The sequence below is a fragment of the Crotalus tigris genome, unplaced genomic scaffold (genome assembly GCF_016545835.1).
Source record: "Crotalus tigris isolate CLP2741 ecotype Arizona unplaced genomic scaffold, ASM1654583v1 scf7180000017871.4482833, whole genome shotgun sequence".
Taxonomy (NCBI): Eukaryota; Metazoa; Chordata; class Lepidosauria; order Squamata; family Viperidae; genus Crotalus; species Crotalus tigris.
In genome coordinates, this window is record NW_024096690.1 from 2,837,105 (window position 1) to 2,857,491 (window position 20,387).

General features: G+C 39.6%; 1 protein-coding gene across 4 annotated transcripts in view; it reads left to right on the top strand.

The window, feature by feature from the left end:
- Window positions 1–20,387, top strand: part of CMC1 (C-X9-C motif containing 1) — an 88,308-nt gene that overhangs the window by 41,686 nt on the left and 26,235 nt on the right. For all 4 annotated transcript variants that reach the window (XM_039343745.1, XM_039343744.1, XM_039343743.1 and 1 more), the window contains exon 3: window positions 20,097–20,187. In XM_039343745.1, coding sequence (XP_039199679.1) covers window positions 20,097–20,187 — 91 coding nt within the window. The remainder of the gene's footprint in view (window positions 1–20,096; window positions 20,188–20,387) is intronic.

Sequence of the window (20,387 nt, forward strand, 5' to 3'; positions counted from 1 at the left end):
TATGTGACAGAGAAAAAAAGAGATATACTGTAATAGTTAAGCTACTTGGCTAGAAATAGGGAGATCTGGTACTCTTAAGCACAGAAACTGGCTAGGCGAATTTGGTCAGCCCTAGCTTTTCAGCCCTAGAATGGGAAGTCGAGAAGTATTAATCTGCCAGATGATATTGGATCAGTGTGGTAGATTACAGTCCATAACTTTCAGTGATGAGAATTTCATCCTGCAATGGATTGATTCAGGCTGGTAATAATATTATTTACACACACACACACACACACACACACACACACACACACACACACCATGTCACAGTGGGAGAATATAACTTTAAGCTTGTTCTGGTTCATGGTAGATGTTTTCCTATTTTAAGAGTGTGATAGCAATATCATAAGTGTTGAAGAAAATATAAATGGTGAGATAACACCTTCATAGGACCAGTTCTTAAGTAGTAAAATTGTAAACCCTTTATATAAACTGCAGAGCACATTCTAAGATTATTATCAGTGATGCTTTGATTATAAATAATGATTGGATTTTATTGAATGTATAAGAATACATACATACAATGATATTTTGGAGTGTCACATGTTCAACATTTTAGTTTAATGTACGGCTTATTTTGATGTTTGACAAGCTAGAAGTGTAAATATAGATATTGGAAAATTAATCCATTCATGGCATTAATTTTGACTGAATTGATTGTTGAATGATAAATTGTAAAATATAGTTAAAACTATAATGTCTATTTGTGTCATGCCATAGATTGATTAATTCTCAGAATGCACATGTTTACAAATTGAACAACGGAAAACCTGTTTTTGTGGTTTCAATTTTAAAAATATTTTTATGTCATTTTAAAAATGTAAGGATAGACAAAGAACTGTGCTTTGGAAGAGGGGAAGTGACCTTGATTTGCAGAAGGTGGAGGTAGTGACATGATGATGTTGGCAAATGAAAAGAATTTGGTTTCTATGTTGTTCTTTTCTTAAAGTCTACTTGATGGCTTTCACATACATACTATTGTTTATGTCTTCAGGTTTTTCTCACTCCAGTTTAACATATACCCAAGATAGATACCCATCTGCATTTGAGTACTCACAGATCTATTTGGACACCAAGAAATGTGCCAGTGATGTCTGTTTATTTTTGATCTAAAGTTTGAGAATAGCTATCATCCAATCAGTTTTTGTCTGGCCAGTAAGTAAATACAAAGCACTGTCGGCCAACTAGTACTCATATGCTATAGATTCAACGTTGTCAGTAGCTCCATTCAGCTAACTTCTGATTCTTGAATCTGTTTCCCTTTACAAAATAAAATAATTTACTAGCATTTTCCTTTTCCCGTGCTATATGATACCAGATTATTGTAGATATGATGGCATAATAGTAGCAAATTATTCTGAAATAGTTTGTCTGCTAAGCACAGTATAAATGCTTTCTACTAAGCAATCTATAGTTAATATTAGATTCCCTCTTTTAAAATAGCTCCTTTCCACATAAGCTAATTTTTATAAGGCATAAATTGGACAAATTAATGTATGAAGAAACAGTGATGTGTGTTGGATCTTATGGAAACATTCTTCCTATTCTAACATGGTCCTCTGCCAAATATGTCAAAACAAGGAGAGTTCTTTTAAGTTGAATCTGTAGATACTGTGTTCCTGGATGAATGTTGAACTCACATATGCATATTCTTCTCATTTTGTTCAGTCCTCGAATGAATGAAAAGGAGAGTTGGGCAATAGGTTGATATCTGGAAGGAAAAGTTTTAAATAATCTAAAAGTACTGTCATAATCTAATCCAGAAAAAGTAAGGCTGGATATGATTGTGTGAGCTTATTTGAATTATATATATAGATAGTCCTCAGTTTACATCCATTTGTTCAGTGAACATTCAAAGTTGCTGGAGGTTTTGACTATTGCAGCACCCCCTTGATCGCATGGTTGTGATCTAAATCAGGGGTCTCCAACCTTTCTGGTTTGGCGGCCCAGTGGGAGAGGGAGGGGCAGGTGCCTTATGCATGCATGCACAAACCTGAATGTGGCCACACATGTGCGCATGCACACAAACAGGCTGCGAGCATGCACAACAAGCAAACGGCTGCAAGCATGCGCTCAAGGCTCTCAGCAATGCCGGCGCTTTGTGAGGCTTGTAGCTCCACCGCCGCTAGGCTCACAGCAATGCTACCACCAGTGCGGGGATCATGCCGTTCCCCCACAAGACTTGCACCACAGCCTGTAATGATAACGTCAACGGCACGAGGATCACGCTGCTGCCTCTGCATGAGGCTCGTGTCATGGCCTGCCTGCTCCTTGCAGTGTTGCCACTGCCCGCACAAAGTTTGTGGCAATGCCGCTACCTGTGTGTAGCATGCTGCCACCCACCTGTCACTCGCTATGCTACCGCCACCCATGCAAAGTTCATTGCAACACCACCACCCACATATTAATGGTCCTGCTGCTGGCCGCAACGGTGGAACAAGGGCAGGTGAGCATGCATGCGTGCACTGCCCAACTACTCACATGGCCTGATGGCCAAGAGGCATAGCCATAGTCCCCATAGGTTGGGGACCTCTGATCTAGATGCTTGAGGACCTGGATCACAATTATGACACAGTAATGGTGGACATGTGATCACCACGTGTCTTTCCCTACCAGCTTCCTGCAGAGTCAAAGGAGAACTGCCAGGGAAGGTTGCAAGTCACTCCAGAAAGTTGATCCCATCACCTTTTTCTCTTGAGTCCAGGAATCTCATACTCCATAATACTTACTTTCAGCAGCTTCCCACCCTTATGCAGCCTTGGCTTCCTCATATGCAACCTCTGCCTGCTCTCCCCAGATCTCTAACAAGCCATGTGCAGCACCCATCAACATACCTATGCTCTGTAGCTTCTGCCCTTGGCTCTTTGCCTGGGATTCCTACCTCTTCCCATGTAATGGCACACACAGTCCTGAGTTTACAGCAGCATCGTGGACCAGGATTTCCATCACTATGATTTGGGCATGTGATAACACATTTTACGACTACATTGTTTAGCAACAGTCCCGGTCTCAATAGCCTTTGTGACTCAAGGACTATCTTATTAAAAACTGGGGCAGCATAAAGCAACTAAGTTTTTTTTGCTAAAGATTATATTGAGTGAATGTTGAAATATGTCATGCAGACTTTATTATAAACTAATCTTGGCATAAGAGAAAAACTGTAGTTTGAAAATACAAGAAATTTAATGTTTTATATTCAAGATGTGCAATGGCTAGTTGAGAAGCTTTTTAGTTTGTTGAATATTTGAAAAGTATTTTTTAAAATATATGGCCAGCATCTGGATGGATTGATGCTATCTGTCTGTTTGTAATACATTAAATAGATGCAGGTAATCCCTCTTTCGCGACTGACTCATTTAGAAATTGTTCACAGTTGCAACAATGATGAAAAAGTAACTTTGTGCCCAGCCCTCGCATTTACAACATTTGCATGTCAGAAAGGCAAAAGAAAGGTGAAAGTAACATTGTAAGCACAGTCATAGTTTCACTGAGCAACCACTTTGTTTAATGTCTGGGTTGTCACTAAATGAGGACTACTCAGTTTCACTAAATGAAGAAACTGTTAATGCAGTTCCCAGAACTACAAGTTAAAGCCAATATGTTGCTGGCTGATCCAATATGAAAGAAATATATTAATTAAAAGAATGCAATTTGTTTTGTTCTCCAGCATTTAAGAATGGAGAATTCACGAATGGGTTAAATGTGTCCTCCAGCCCTAATTAAACCAAATCAATCAAGTTGCCATGCCCCCGCTGGGCTGGATCCTGCCCCAGTTTCGATTTGTCTCAGCCTAGACGGACGGGCAACCTGGCTCCCAGATCAAAACTTTTGAAAGCAGGTTGTACACACTTTTACTCCTTTCATGGATTGTTCCATTCCCCAGCCATCTGGTCAGCGCTGGGATCAGTGCTACTCCAAATTGGCTAATACGATCCCAAAATAGCAGTCTGCGAAAGCTCTGAGCTATTTCAGCAATCCCAGGCTCAGCTGATTGTCGCGGCTGCCGTTTTGAGCACTGCGCAGCGATCGGCTTTGTCCCAATTCAGCCATTTCTCTCTGACCGGGAGGCGAAGGAGGCTTCCCCTTGTGAGATTGCCAGCCCTCGTTCCCAGGATCAATCTGCGGCTGCCGCGGCCATCATTTTGGAGCGCCATACGGCCAACGGTTGCATCAAGGGCCTTAGAAGCATCCGCACTTGCAATCTTTTTTCCTTTGCGATCTCTACCGGAGGCTTCAGGAAGAGCAGATAGGTTCTTCTCAAGCCTCATTGCGAGGAACTGTGTCCCTTTAGACACAGTCCATGTGCCTCGGTCGTTGAGATATCTTTTCAAAGTGGCCGCCATTTTAGACCGTGTCATAGCTAGCCAAGGCTCCCGACAGAGTACCAGGCCAGATAATCCCTTTCCATTTCTCCAAGCAAGAGTAAGGACACTGCTTGCCACATCCTGCGCATATTTAGGCAGGGCCTCGAATCCATTAGAATTACCAAAATACATTACCTTCTCAATCGATACTTATTGCTCATTGGGCCTCTCCTAATATAGCCTGTTTGCCACAGTCTGCATCTAGTGGAACGGCTGATACTGTTGGAGCCACCACTAAGTGAGGCACATAGGATCCTATCCATAGATGATATTTGCAGGGTGGCGACGTGGTCCTCGCCTTCCCCTTTTGTGCAGCATTACAAGCTTGATAAGTTTGCTTCTGCGGAGGCATCTTTTGGCCGCCGAGTGTTACAGCAGATTGTGCCTGCAATGGCGGCTCTGGACCAGTCTGTTTCCCACCCACAGGGACTAGGGGGCTTTGGTAAGTCCCATTCGTGGATTCTCTATTCTTACATGCTGGAGAAGGGGTGTTGTCTTACCTGAATGCCTTTTCTCAGCATGAAGAATGGAGAATCCACCCCTATCCCTTAAATACGGAGTCAGGTCCAATGTCAGGGATCTGGGAGCCGACACGTCATACAATCATTAGCTTCGCCCTATTCGAAACTGGAGCAGGATCAGCCCAGCGGGGGCATGGCAACTTGATTGATTTGGTCTAATTAGGGCTGGAGGACACACTTAACCCATTCGTGGATTCTCCTTTCTTCATGCTGAGAAAAGGCGTTCAGATAAGACAACGCCCCTTCTGAACGTCTTGGAATTTTCATTTGTGTTTTTTTTATTTCTTCCCATCGCTGTTACTATCATTACTAGTACTATACATTTGAATGTAATTTGTTGCTATAAAAGTGAGAAATGTAATTACATTTAAAAGAAAAATGGCCCCAGACTTTTGAATGGTGACTTAAAACTATAGAAATATAGCCTCACAGACATTTTTCTCATTTGCATTACAGTAATTATTTAACCATAGTAAATTGGTTTTATTATTTTTTGCTACAAGTCAAGTAATTATTTTTTTAAAGCAGGCTCAAATTAATTAACAATGGATTCTTATATGGTTTGTTTTTCCTTTCTTTGAGTGTGAGACTGGATTTGAAGGCCAACAGTTCCTCGCTTAACATTTTGATTATTCAGCCTGATTGTTAGATGTGTTGTGCCTTGCAATTATTATTTGAATTTTTGCATTATAAATAACACTGTGAAAACATTAAACACATTGTTTATCTTTAGGCTATCTTCCTGAAGCTTGCTTTTATTAGTACAGCTAGTTTTTGACCATGCTCAATATAGAAATAAGTACAAAAGAAACCAGAGGGAAGAAAGAGTCTATTCTCTTCAAGTTAGGTTTTGTGGAATTGAGTCTTTTTTAATAAGGTTGGGCAGAGATCCAGATTCAAATGATGACATGTGATATTACTTGTTGGGAACACCTTGAAGCAGCTATATCTTTTTCTGGGCTTGCACATCTGCCACAAGTATTGGGAAAGGAAGTGCTTGGCTTTAGGGTTCTTCACAGGTGTTACATGCACACCCAAGTATGTGTCAACTCCCATTTTGCTCTTCAATTCCATATGTCAGTATTTCCCTTTTTAAAAATTAACCGAGAAGCTGTTCTGGGGGCAGATATCCAGGATGGGGGAAGACGATTTCTTGAATGATCAAAACTGTTTAATAAAAATGAGCACTACTGTGTTTTTCATATTCCTTGACAGCTTCTAGTAAACATTTGAAAATGGTCTGAATTAGAGTCTGTTCTAGCAGAGAGAGAGAAAGATGCAAAGATTGAGGTTACAGAAGCTCATAGTAATTATATAGTGTTACATATGTCCCTTGGTGGGATTCTAATATTCTTGAGCCTGCTCCTTTCCTCTTCCTTTTTCATTTTTATTTAGCATTAAAAACATAAAGCTTTGTATCTGGAAGCATTTTTTATCACATTGTGATAATTCTTCCTGTGGCCCATCCACTGCAGTGTGCAGTGGGTCTTTTGGGGTTATGCTCCCTCTGTAGTCAGTTAAGTCTTTGTTCACTAGGCTATCACACCTTTAATCAGCTGAAGTTGGTAACTTAACAAGTGAGAGAGACCTCCCATTGTCTCAGGCTTTTATTTTATTTTGCTTGGGTGTGCACACATGTGTTTTTGCTTCACAGCTTTCAGGATGAATGATTACAAAAGAAAGAAAAACTGTATCAAGGCTATTGCGCTACTTAAACAATCACCAATGGGAAGCAGAAATCCAATTGCTCTCTGGACCAAATGTTAAGCTTAAGAATGCCAACAACATTTTTCTGCTAATTATAGCCAGCATGTTCATTTGAAATGATGAAAACATCTGTGTTTGTGATCCACCAAAACTCTATATGTTTTTGCCGAGAATGCTTGGATAGTTCCAAGCTAGTTGGGCTGTATATTTTTAAGAGGTTATAGAAGATGGGATATGCCTGACTTTAAACTATTAGATACCATGTGTCTAAGGTATATCTCCTCAAAATAGATTTTAAATTTAAATTTGTAGTTCTGTCTTTTGTACATAAAATAGGATTGCTGATGGAGAATATTAATCATTAATATTTGATTTGTTTTATTAATGAATTTGCATATATTTATAGAGATTAAAGGAGCCATATCTGTTTAAACCACATGCTTTGGGAGAAGTGAATATGTCTGTGTATATATAAGTGAAGTCCCTGAGCTTGGCTGTTTATATTTCAGCAGTTTGGCCTGTCATTGTTGATGGGACTGTTCTTGTATTATGTTTTATCCCCACAACAACAACCCCACAAGATAATTTGGGTTACAAGATTGTATTCATATTGTGGTACCCAGTGGGTCTCCATGGCTAAGGGTAGATTAAAACCTGGGTCTTCCTGATATAATTTCAGCCTTGCTGAATTCTAGGTCCCATCAGTTTCACCAACTGTAAGCAAGGAAGGCAGATCTAGTAATATTATGAGGTATTTTTGTGGTTATGATTATGTAAAATAATAAAGAGGGTTGTCCCTTAAAATGTCTGCAGTGTGTAGTCTATTGCTGTTAGCCTTGAGTCTATGAAATAAGCACTTCTGTTAATTGACCTAAATTAATTAATCTAGCCAATTAAATATACTACCCATAATTATACAGTGATTCTTTTTTTAGTATGAATACAATTGTCATAGGAGGTTGGCATATGCAATTTATTCTTTAAGAAATTTAAGAATAAAAGAAGAATATAACCTAATGTATAATGAGATGCTTCTAGCATACATCAGCATAACAGCAACTCTGGTGTGTCTGCTATATGAGAGCCATTCATTTTCAGGATTTTGTCAAAGAGTATTTATATGTGTGACAAGATATATGTTGTATTTGCTGCACAGTGTGAAGTTTCACTGGCTTTCTGACTGCAGAAGAAATAGACTGCATGATTCTGGGCATCAGAAACAGCAATGCAGAATACTATGCAAAGGCCAATAGTGTTATCACACGGAGTGTGAGTTGTTGAAAGCAGTATGAAAAGGAGAAAGTTTTCACTCTTGAATTTGTTAGAAAGGAATACAGTTTCATAAATAGTTCGATAATATTGAAAAGAAAGTCAACTATGAGCTGTGTTAATTTGTTACATAGTGTGATAAGAAAATCCTAATTAAAACCCTGTTGTTAAACAAGCGAGAAAGACCTTACAAAAGCTTGAGGCAGCAGGCCAGGAGAGGCTAAGCTTGCAGATCAGACTGCATCATTAAATGAGAAAATGAAATACTTCCTCCACTAGGAGTCATTTTCTGGGTCTATGCAAATGAGCTCCACTATGACTCAAATTGGAAATTCAGAATTGAACAGAATATAATTCAGTCTGGATCCATGATTTTGGAACTTTGAGATTTTTTAAAAAAAACTGTGGTAAGCAATTGTAGGAAAGCATTAAAATACCTGCACTGTTTGTGGTTGTTGTTGTTGGCAAAATATGTTGAAATAGCAAGATGGTTGACATTTTAAAAAACTTTAATTCCTTTTGGAATTTTCATAATTTGTTCAAATCAAATGTAATATTCTCCTCATACCAAAGATATGAAAATATTCCAGATCTCTTCTGCTAGGGATGGAAGGGGTGAGTAGATAAGTCATTATTCTTTCCTTCAAGATGACTAAGTTAAGAGCCGAGGTGGCGCAGCAGTTAGAGTGCAGTACTGCAGGCCACTTTAGCTGACTGTGTTCAGCAGGTCAGCGGTTCAAATCTCACCGGCTCAAGGTTGACTCAGCCTTCCATCCTTCTGAAGTGGGTAAAATGAGGACCCAGATTGTTGGGGGCAATGTAAATATATATATACATTGCTTACTGGTGTACACCGCTTAGAGAGTGCTTGCACTTAAAGCGGTATATAAGTCTCATAAATAAATAAATAAATAAAATAAAGATGCTTAATTCAGGAAATTTGAGAACATTGTAAGAATTAAATACTATGTCTTCAGGTTTTAAAATGCTATCAGTAGCTTTTGTAAAGAATGGTTTTGCTATTGTTGTACTTCTCAACAGAAAACAGCACAAAAACATTAAGGTTTACTTACATTTGGTTTGTGATTTGTATTTTTCTATAGTAATTCTGTTTTTACATTAAGCCTTTTATTCATAAAAGAGAAGTTGGTTCCTTTTTATGAAATAAACTGCATAGGCAGATTTATATTCTTGGATAAATAATATTTTTAATTGGTAGGAAGAAAGTTGGTCTGTGGGAAATTCCATAACTTCATTACTGAAATTAATGAAGCTATGGATTTTTTGTTTGAGTATCTTTTTAGTAGACCTTGGTCAATTCAGGCTGATGCAAAAAATATAGCTTAAAATAATTTTGTTTTAATGTTTCTGTGTGGTTATGCATGCTTCACTAAGAAGCTGTTGTAAACATTTTATGCTATAGTAATAACAACAACAACAACAACAACCCAAATGAAGAACAGAATAGAGGCATGGGAAGACAAAGCACTACATGGCCAATACGTGAAAAAAATAGCTGGGAAAGCAGATAATAATAAGACCTGGCAGGAAAATTGAAGAAAGAGACTAATTCTGGTTGCACAAGACCAAGCCTTGTGCAACCAGAGGTGAGATGGCGCAGCAGTTAGAGTGCAGTACTGCAGGCCACTTTAGCTGACTGGGTTCAGCAGGACAGCGGTTCAAATCTCACCGGCTCAAGGTTGACTCAGCCTTCCATCCTTCTGGGGTAGGTAAAATGAGGACCCAGATTGTTGGGGGCAATGTAAATATATATATACATTGCTTACTGGTGTACACCGCTTAGAGAGTGCTTGCACTTAAAGCGGTATATAAATCTCATAAATAAATAAATAAAGCCTTAAGGACAAATGCATACAAAGTCAAAATTGAGAAGACAGCAACAGTAAGTGCCGCCTATGCAAAGAAGCTGAAAAAATAGTGGACCACTTGGTAAGCTGTTGCAAGAAGATTGCACAGACTGACTACAAGCAGCGGCATGACAAAGTAGCAACAATGGTGCATTGGAAGATCAGCAAAAAATATCATTTGCCTGTAAGCAAAAACTGGTGGGATCATAAAATAGAGAAAGTCATGGAAAATGATAAAATTAAACTGCTCTGGGACTTCAGAATTTAAACTGACAAGCAAGCACCTGCAACATAACACCCCAGACTTAACAATAGTCGATAAGAAAGACAAAAAAGTCTGGATAGTGGACGTGGCAGTGCCTGGAGACAGCAGAATAGACGAGAAAGAACTGGAGAAGATAACAAAATACAAAGACCTACAAATAGAAATAGAAAGACTGTGGCAAAAGCAAGCAAGGGTAGTACCAACAGTAATAGGCTCCTTGGGTGCAATCCTAGAACAACTGGAGCACCACTTGAACACAATTGGCATTGACAAATTCGCGATTAGTCAATTGCAAAAGGCGGCATTACTAGGAAATGCTTCCATCCTGCGACGATATCTGTAATACCATCAAACATCCACATCTGCCTACCCCAGGTCCTGGGTAAGGACTCGATAGGTAGACAAAATGCCAAATCCAGTCTGAACATCTGGCTGACTGTGCGATGATCCAAAATAATAATAATAATAATAACAGTTCAACAATATACTACAAGGAGGAGAAATTGAAAAGTGGCTAATAACTGGGAAAACATACCTAAAAATGAAAAATCCAGCAAAAGGGGCAACACCAGGCAATTACAGGCCAATTACCTGCTTACCAACAACTTTCAAATTACTAACTGGTGTGGTAGCTGATGCAGTACAACAGCATCTAGTTGAAAATAATCTCTTTCCACCTGAGCACAAAGGAAACCGCCCCAATAGCAGAGGAACAAAAGATCAACTCCTAATAGACAAAATGATCTTGGAAAACTGCAAGAAAAGGAAGACCAACCTGAATGTGGCATGGATTGACTACAAAAAGGCATTTGACTATCTGCCACATGACTGGATAATCAAGTGCCTAGAAATAACAGGAGTCAGTAGAAACATCAGAAAATTTGTGCAAAGATCAATGGCACAATGGAAGACACAGTTGCTGATCAATGGTGAGAGACTGGGAGAGGTTAATATCAAGAGAGGAATATTTCAAGGAGATTCATTATCACCATTACTATTTGTTATTGCACTATTTCCTTTGTCAACAATACTGAATAACTCAGGACATGGCTATCAAACATCAAAAACATCTACCAGACTATCCCATATCCTTTACATGGATGATCTGAAGCTGTATGGAAAAACATCATCTGAAATAGAATCGCTGCTCAACATTGTCCGTATATAGAGCCAAGATATTGTAATGGAGTTTGGCTTGGACAAATGTGCCACACTTACTATCAAATAAGGAAAAATAGTGAAAACTGAAGGAATCAAGATGCCCCATGAAAATAACATTAAGAGCCTGGATGGGGAAGATTACTACAAATACTTGGGTATCCTTCAAGCTGACAACATCAAGCACACTGAAGTCAAGAAAAAGATTAGAGGTGAATACATCAAGAGAGTGAAGAAGATCTTAAAGTCCAAAGTCAATGGAGGAAATACCATAAAGGCAATCAACACCTGGGCAATCCCAGTCATTACATACACAGCTGGAATAGTGGACTGGACTCAAGCAGAACTAAAAGCAATGGATAGGCAGACCAGAAAAATAATGACAATGAATCATGCCCTTCATCCATGCAGTGACATTGACAGACTTATCTACCAAGGCAAATAGGTGGGCGTGGAATGCTACAAGTACATCAGATGGTTGAAGAAGAAAAAATGGCTTTGGAAGAATATCTGAAGAACAATGATGAAGATGCACTGAAATTAGGATATCAGGAAGGCTTACTGACTACTGGAGAGACCAAACTGGCCTACAAGAAAGACCAAATGAAGAACAGAATAGAGGCCTGGGAAGACAAAGCACTACATGGCCAATACATGAAAAAAATAGCTGGGAAAGCAGATAATAATAAAACCTGGCAATGGCTAAGAGCAGGAAAATTGAAGAAAGAGACCGAGGGACTAATTCTGGCTGCACAAGACAAAGCATTAAGGACAAATGCATACAAAGTCAAAATTGAGAAGACAGCAACAGACAGTAAGTGCCGCCTATGCAAAGAAGCTGAAGAAACAGTGGACCACTTGGTAAGCTGTTGCAAGAAGATTGCAAAGACTGACTACAAGCAGCGGCATGACAAAGTAGCAACAATGGTGCATTGGAAGATCTGCAAAAAATATCATTTGCCTGTAAGCAAAAACTGGTGGGATCACAAAATAGAGACAGTCATAGAAAATGATAAAATTAAACTGCTCTGGGACTTCAGAATTCAAACAGACAAGCACCTGCAACATAACACCCCAGACTTAACAATAGTCGATAAGAAAGACAAAAAAGTCTGGATAGTGGACGTGGCAGTGCCTGGAGACAGCAGAATAGACGAGAAAGAACTGGAGAAGATAACAAAATACAAAGACCTACAAATAGAAAGAGAAAGACTGTGGCAAAAGCAAACAAGGGTAGTACCAATAGTAATAGGCTCCTTGGGTGCAATCCCAGAACAACTGGAGCACCATTTGAATACCATTGGCATTGACAAATTCGCTATTAGTCAATTGCAAAAGGTGGCCTTACTAGAAACTGCTTCCATCCTGCAACGATATCTGTAATACCATCAAACATCCACATCTGCCTATCCCAGGTCCTGGGTAAGGACTCAATAGGTAGACAAAATGCCAAATCCAGTCTGAACATCCGGCTGACTGTGCGATAATCCATAATAATAATAATAATTCCATCACTTCTGAAGGCCAGTAGATTTGGGAAGATTTGCCTAACTAGTAAATAATATAGCAGGGCCATGCAAATTTTGGATTTAGTATCCCCCAAATACTATAGCGTGCATTGATTTGCGACTCTCTAAAATAAAGCAGCCCCAATGGTGACATTTGTATGGAAACACAAGTCTGCTTTAAAGAGTTGCAGACACTTGTTGTGTTGCTGTAAACTATTCAGAGTTGTACTCTAAAATGGGTAGCTATACAAATCTTTTAAATAAATAAATATCCACCTTCCTGTATATTTCTAAGGCTTTCAGAATTTAATCCAAAGCATTGTGCACTCTGGTATGCCATGTGTCATACTTTATACCTTCAGGAATAACTCAAGAGCATTCTTCCTTGTCTACCCAGATTGATTGAGGGAAAAAAAGTCTGTTCTATAACCTTTTGCATCTTACAAAGATGAATATAGCGACGAGATAGTCCATCCTCTCAAGCTTACAATCTAAAAGATAGGACCCCAAAAGGAATAGGATAGAAGACCGGGAACAGATAATAGTTCTTAGATTCAAGATGACCCTGCTGCTTTTTTAAAAAAATATTATTTGTTCTCCTAAAGCACCAAATTTAAAAACAAACGAACATGGATATCAGTTGTAAAAGACAAGCAAGTGATTGTAGTTCAAAGAAAATTAGAATTACATCATATACATTCAGTAATGGGTTCTCTCTTTTGCATGAAGTATTTTTATTTATCATATTTATATAGCCTCCTATTTCACATGGTGACTCTGGGCAGCATACATAACAAAACAATCCAAATATATAAAAACATTAAAATTCAACCCAAAATGGTAAAAATAGGATGGTGAAAAAATATGCAAGAAAGTGTACTTCTATTAATTATCTTACAACCATCTAGCAGGGTCCATTCAATGATGGGGTCCCCAATTCAGTGGATGAAACCTCATTTTATCTTTAGGCCTGCCATTTCACCATATTCACCCAGTACTTCCATTAGCCTTATCCCTGATTGTAGTGGCTCTTCGATTATAAAAACAAAATAGTCAGCAAAGGCTTGCAATTTGAAAATTTCTCTCTTGATCTCTAAACCTTTAATCTGCTTATCTTTCTGAATTATTCTGTTTAGTACCTCCAGGGATAATATAAACAATAATGGCGATAACGGACCACTTTGCCTTGTACCTTTTTGGATTTGAAAGCTTTTAGTAGTTTCTCCATTAATTATCACTTTAGTTACCTGTTTGGAATAAATTGCTTTGAACATGTTTATGAAGTTCTCCCAAAAATCTATTCCAATTGGTTAAACATAAAATCCCATTTCACATTGTCAATGCTTTTTGTGCATCAAAAAGATTAGTCCCATCTGTTTTTCATTGTGAGCCTCATAATATTCTAATACGTCCAATATGATCCTGACATTATTTCTTTTGGATAGAAAACCATTTTGATCCGTATGTATGAATTTTACTAAGAATCTTTCAAGATGTTTAACCATTATGGCCATGAAAATTTTATAGTCCGAATTTAATAATGAAATGGGTCTATAGTTTTTAATGAACGCCAAATCTGAATTATCCTTGGGAATCAAAGTGATAGTCGCTTCTTCCCATGAGGTCGGAATTTTCGCATTCTTCAGAACCTTGTTGAATAGATTTATTAATATTGGACTAGAAGTTCTTGCATAATTTTGTATATTTCTATTGGTAAACCGTCCGGACCTGGGGCTTTATTGTTTTTTTGGATGAAACCTCATTTTAAGGGTTTCTAGAAGGTCAACAGAGCCAGCCTCACCTTGGGGGGACTTATATTTCACAGGTTGGGGCCATTGGTCCCACATACAGCAAAATTCCCTGGCTGATATGGCATGTCTGTCCTGGTAGGATGGGTAGATGTAACCAGGAACATATAGTCCCTCAAATAATTTTGCAGCTAGGATTTTAAAACTCATAACTAGCACTTTGAATTAGATCCCAAAAGAAGATGGCAAAGTTAAGCAAAATTCTCTGGCTGATGAGACATGGCATATCTGTCCTGGTAGGATGGGTAGATGTAACCAGGAACATGCAGTCCCTCAAATAACTTTGCAGCTAGATTTTAAAACTCATAACCAGCACCTTGAATTAGATCCCAAAAGAAGATGGCAAAGTGCAGTTTGCAAAGCAGAGATGTAATGGGTGCAGTCCTTGGAGCACACATAAATACCTGTGCTGCTGCATTTTGCACTGGTTGAAGCTTCTGGATATTCTTCAGAGGAAACTATATAGAGCACATTACAGTAATCCATTTGGGAGGTGACTAGAACATGAAGTTGAGCTTCCTGACCCAGCAATGGGTATAATTGGTGCACAACACAAAGCTGTGCCAAGGTCATCCTGGCCACATCTGCCACTTGCTCTGTGAGCAGGAATCATGAGTAGAGAAGAACTTCCAGTTGCAGCTATGTTTGGTGTACTACAACCTCATCCAGCACCAAAGATGGTAAATGCAGAGATACAGGAAATCCCAAAAACCAAAGTGACTCAATCTTGCCAGGCTTTAGCTGAACCTAAGTGTTCTCTCTCCAGATCCTCACTGCTTCCAGGCACCAAGAAAGGATATCAACAACAGCACTTACCTGATGCTGAGGAAGAAATATATAACTGACACCAATACAAGAGAGTATTTGTAGTTCAGAGTTGAAATGAGGTACTCTCTGAGCTTGCTTATTTTCTTGCAGATGTTTCATTACCCAACTAAGTAACATCATCAGGGCTAGCAGAGAGCACCAAGGATGCACTATTCCAATTCTGCTCTTTCAGAAGTCATCCAAAAGCACAACCCATACCATTTTTCCATCCCGTTTCATGGCCTGAATTCTGACTGAAAGGGAGCAACATAATCTATTTTATCCAACTACTTTCTTTACAATGTTCCCTAAAATGGAAAAGTTGAACATTAAAGGAACATTGACCAGTATGGTGATATCCAGCAGTGGCTTTTTGAGGAGAGAGCTGAACCAAGGCTTCTTTACAACATTAGACTCCAATTTCTTAATTGATAAAAGCTCTAGAATCAGTTTTTGATTTACCTTTTGGCTCTGCTCAAACATTACTCTAAGCCAGCACAAACAACAGATAAATTCATGCATAATGTTAAACCAGGGTTTTTCAACCACCAGTGGTACGCGAACACCTGGCTGGTACTACGCATAGGACAGGTTGAAAAAAAATGTAAAAAATGTAAAAAAAATGTAAAAAGGTGTAAAAGTGGATGAGGTGAAGTGGCAGCAGCACCGCACAGGCTTATGGCAAAGTCAGCTGGAATTGCACGCTGCCTGGGTTCTATTGAGAACCCAGGATCAAAGGGCGCAGTTCCAGTTGAGTGGCGGCGGCCTTGGGGATAGCAGGCAGCCTCAAGCAGTCTACAGTGGAGATTCCGCTGGAGCTGCGCGATGCATTGCCTGGGTACCCCCCGCCCCCACCAGATGCCCTCACCTCCCCCAAGCATTTTTTTACTCACCTGCTTTCAGCAGCATTCCCTTTCTCCTGTCCTTCTCAACCTTCGTGTGTTTGTGAGACAAACACGAGAAGTTAGAAAGTCTCATGGAACTTTTTTTTCTTTTTTACCCACAAACACGTGGTGAAGGCAGAGAAGCAAAAGGAGAAAGGGAGTGCAGTTGAAAGATGAGTAAAAATGCTTGGGGAAGGCGAGGGCATCTGGGCGGGGTGCCAACCTTACCCTGCATGGTGGCGGGAGGGTTAATAGCAGGTGCGGGGACCCAGAAGGAACTGCACCAAGCAGGTAGAGGGGAGGCCGGGCAGATTGTGGGCGCCGGCAACAAGCGAGATGGGCAGGGGTGCAAATCGGCGTGTGCTCAGAAACGCCAATTTCGTGCTCCTGCTCATCTCACTAGCTTGCAGAAATCTGTAAAGTTTACAGCACCGCCTTTTGGGAGGGGGAAATAAGAATGGGCAAACTGAGCAGGGCAGAATTGGCAGCTGCGCGTTGTCGCTCTGACCACCGTTAGAGGGCGTGGGGTGGCCCTCCCCGTCAAGGCTCTGCCTGCTCTTCCCGCCGCTCTCATGGCTGCCCTCTGGTCACTGGCTCAGCTCTCATCTGAAGAGCAAGGTCCCTTTTTGCCCACAGGTCAGTGCAGCGATAGGGCTGGAACCCGAAAAGTGCCTCTTTGCATCCAGGGAAGGGGCTGGAGCTACTGCATTTCGGCTCGGCACTGAGGAGCTTCCCAGGGTCCAGCCTGGTGCTGAGGCTCCACTATGCCCATAAAAGAAATGCCCGGGGCTGTCCAGGCTGTGGGTGCAGCAATGAATGAGCTGCTTCCTCGCTCGCTGCTTTTCTCCGGCTGTGGCCACGCGCAATGCACCAGAGGGAGCCCAGCACCTGCGGCTCTTTCCCCATCCCCGTGTGATCCTCTGCTGCTTGCGCTCTCCTCCCCCTGCAGAACAGCGGCTGTGTTGGATTCCTGGCTGCACTGTGCGCGACCGTCACTTCTTTTCAGAGGAAGCAGCCAAGGAGAAGCAGCAGGCAGGAACCGCAGCAACCACCATCGCGCAGCTGTCTGACTGAGCAACAGTGGCGGTAGTGGTGGCCAAACTCCAATTGCCTTCTCCAGGCTCTTTTATGCTCTCCCCATTCCTGTAGTGCTGGACAATGGGAGGGAGGGAAGGAAAGGATAAAGAGAGGAAGAAGGAAAGGAAGGGAGGGAGGGACAATGGAAGGGAAGGAGGAAGGAACAAAGAGGGAGGGAAGGAAGAAAGGAAGGAAAGAAGGAAGAAAGGGACAATGGGAGGGAGAGAGGGAGGAAAGGAAGATGCCCATGCCTGTCCCATCCCCCTCCACCAGAGACTCACAGATCCCCCCACATCCTTGCCCGCACCCCCCCAAAGGCACCCCACAACTTGAGTGATGAGCTGGCCACAGCCCCTAGCCATTGACTTCGCTTGTCAAAAAGTTGCAAAAGGTGATCACATGACCCTGGGACACTGTGACCGTCATAAGTATAAATCAGTTGCCAAGCATCCAAAAGTAAATCACATGACCCTGAGGATGCTGCAACAGCATTAAGTGTGAAAAAATTGTTTTTTTCAGTGCCATAGTAACTTTGAACAGTCACTAAGTGAATTGTTGTAAGTCAAGGACTACCTGTACTTTATCATTTTTTTCCTCTCTTTTTTTTGGTCAAGTTTTTGACACCTTGCTGGGCGACTGGCCTTATCCTAAAAGTGGTACAATGAGTGAAAATGTTGAAAAGCCCTGCGTTAAACCAGATGCTTTCTATTTAGTAAAAGGAAATGCTTTCTATTTAGTAAAAGGAAATAAGTTTATGATCAGTGTAAAGTATGCACCCAGCCTATGTTATTTCCAGGGTCAGAAATAATATGCCTACCATCAGTTTCCAGTAGTGGGAGGAGCAGATTGCAGAAAGTTGGAGTTTTAATCAGATCTAATCTTCTATGTGAATCATTGAATTGTACATTTTCTACTTTGTTTATATGACTGACCAAAGGGGAAACTGGCAGGCTTCAGTTACTGGTGGGTGATAGGATAAAGGAAGCCCATGTTTGCTTTTTATGATTGTAGATGAAAGATGCTAATAGTGCCAATATTAAGGGTTTTTTTAGCCCAATAGTTTCTTTAACAATAACCACTAAAGTACCATGAAAACAGGGCTGACAACTGTTTTGTAGCCATGATTTACTTGTCTCTTCTTTCTTTCCTTCCATGTAAGTAATTTTAGTGCCCAGTGCCAGAAAAGGATTGAACTACGTATCATGACATCATATCAATGGGCAGGGATAATTCCAATAAAACAGGTTGCATTGGAGGACTCTGAACTCTGGTTTAGTTTAAAAAAACCCAACATACCTAATTATTTTACTGCTAGAACGTGGCAGAAACTTCCAATTATACCTTGTTTGCCTTTAGCTTCAGCATTTAAGAGATTCTATGCAAATATAAAACTTTACTATAATACTTTTTTAAAATGAGTAACATTTTTATAGTTAAACTTTTTGGAAACCAAATTGCCTACTCTGAATGAATACTTTTTTCTAATAACTTTTATTAATAGATTTTATATAGATAATAAAATACATTCAAAGAATTAAAAAAGATTTATTTATTTATTAAATTTCTATGCCACTCATCTTGCCAAGGCAATTCTAGGCAGTTTACAGTCATATATAAAATGTGCTATACAGTCATGTAAAATACACAGAAAAAGTGTGAAAAAGAAAAGAAAAAAATGGAAAAAGTAAAACAAAAAACAAAGTCAGAAAGCTTGAAAAAGTTTGTACACACACACATACACATACATACATACACACACACATACATACATACATATTCCAATATCACAGCAATTATGCATATAACTAGTGGTAGAATTCAAATACTTGAACAACCGGTTCTCTTATTCGATGCAGGCCTGGGCTTCAAGGCCTAGAACATACTTCCAGAAGTGGTATCCACTCACTTCTAGCAGGCTGTTCTAGGCCTGGGAGGCTGGACTGGACTTCTGGAAGACAGCCAGTTCTCCAAATGCAGCAAAATGTAGCTACCAGTTCTACTGAATCAATGCGAACTGGCTGAATCCCATCACTGCATACAACACTAGTCAAACCACTTTTTCTAATTACATCATAACCCTCCTCTTTTTATAACTTACTCTTTCTAATTATCAAAACTGTAAATCACAAAATTCTTATCTTTCTCACACAAAAGACCCATACATAATTTTCAGTTAGTGATGAATGTTAGCAATGACCCTTTTCTCTCAAAGAAGTCCATTTGTCCATATCGCAAATTTCACCAAGCATTCCTCCACAATCAGTAATGCCAAACATTTCCATCTTAGTGCATATAGTAATCTCATCACAGTAATTATAAATTGAAATAATCTTATAAGCCTTTTTTCTGTTTACCCATCAATACTAAAAGAAAAAGTTCCAGCTTCAATTAATTATTCATTTAAAACTCTCTGTATCAATACATATAGTTGAATCCATTTTTTAAAGCTTTTTTTACATGTCTACCAAACATAATGGACCTTGTTCACATTTTGAGCATACATTTGAAATGCCTTTCTACTTTCTGGATAATTTCTTTGATGTCATGTACCAACAATTCATCATTTTATAAGAATTCATTTTAATATAACATAATATAAATTTAAATCTCCTAATAACATATTTTCCATTGATTCATCTATATAGTATAACAAAAATTCTTAGCCCACTTTATTATACATCCTTTAACCTGTTCTTCTGTGAATGAATAATTTAAGCACCAGTCAAAAGTAAAGTTCATCTTCATGAGGATATATGAACCTGTTCCTTTGTTGAAGCTTAACCACTTTGCATCTATTTGTTTTTTGTTTTTTTTTCAGACTTTACCAAATGTTGCAAAGACACAGGTTTTCTTATGGTGGTAAAGTGCCAAAAGGAAAATAAACTCCTGAAAGAATGTCTCACTGGCTAGTAAGTATAAAGGCACTGAATGGGAAGCCCTCACCTTTCAAAGCATCCATTGCTGTTTTATTTTGAAAAATGGCATGATACAGATCTTGTTTTAATTCTTTGATATCAGCAGTGTATTGGCCATCAGTTTGACTGACTGATTAATCTGAGAAGGCACTAAATTGGGAAAATCTATAATATCAGAACACTGAGATAACTTG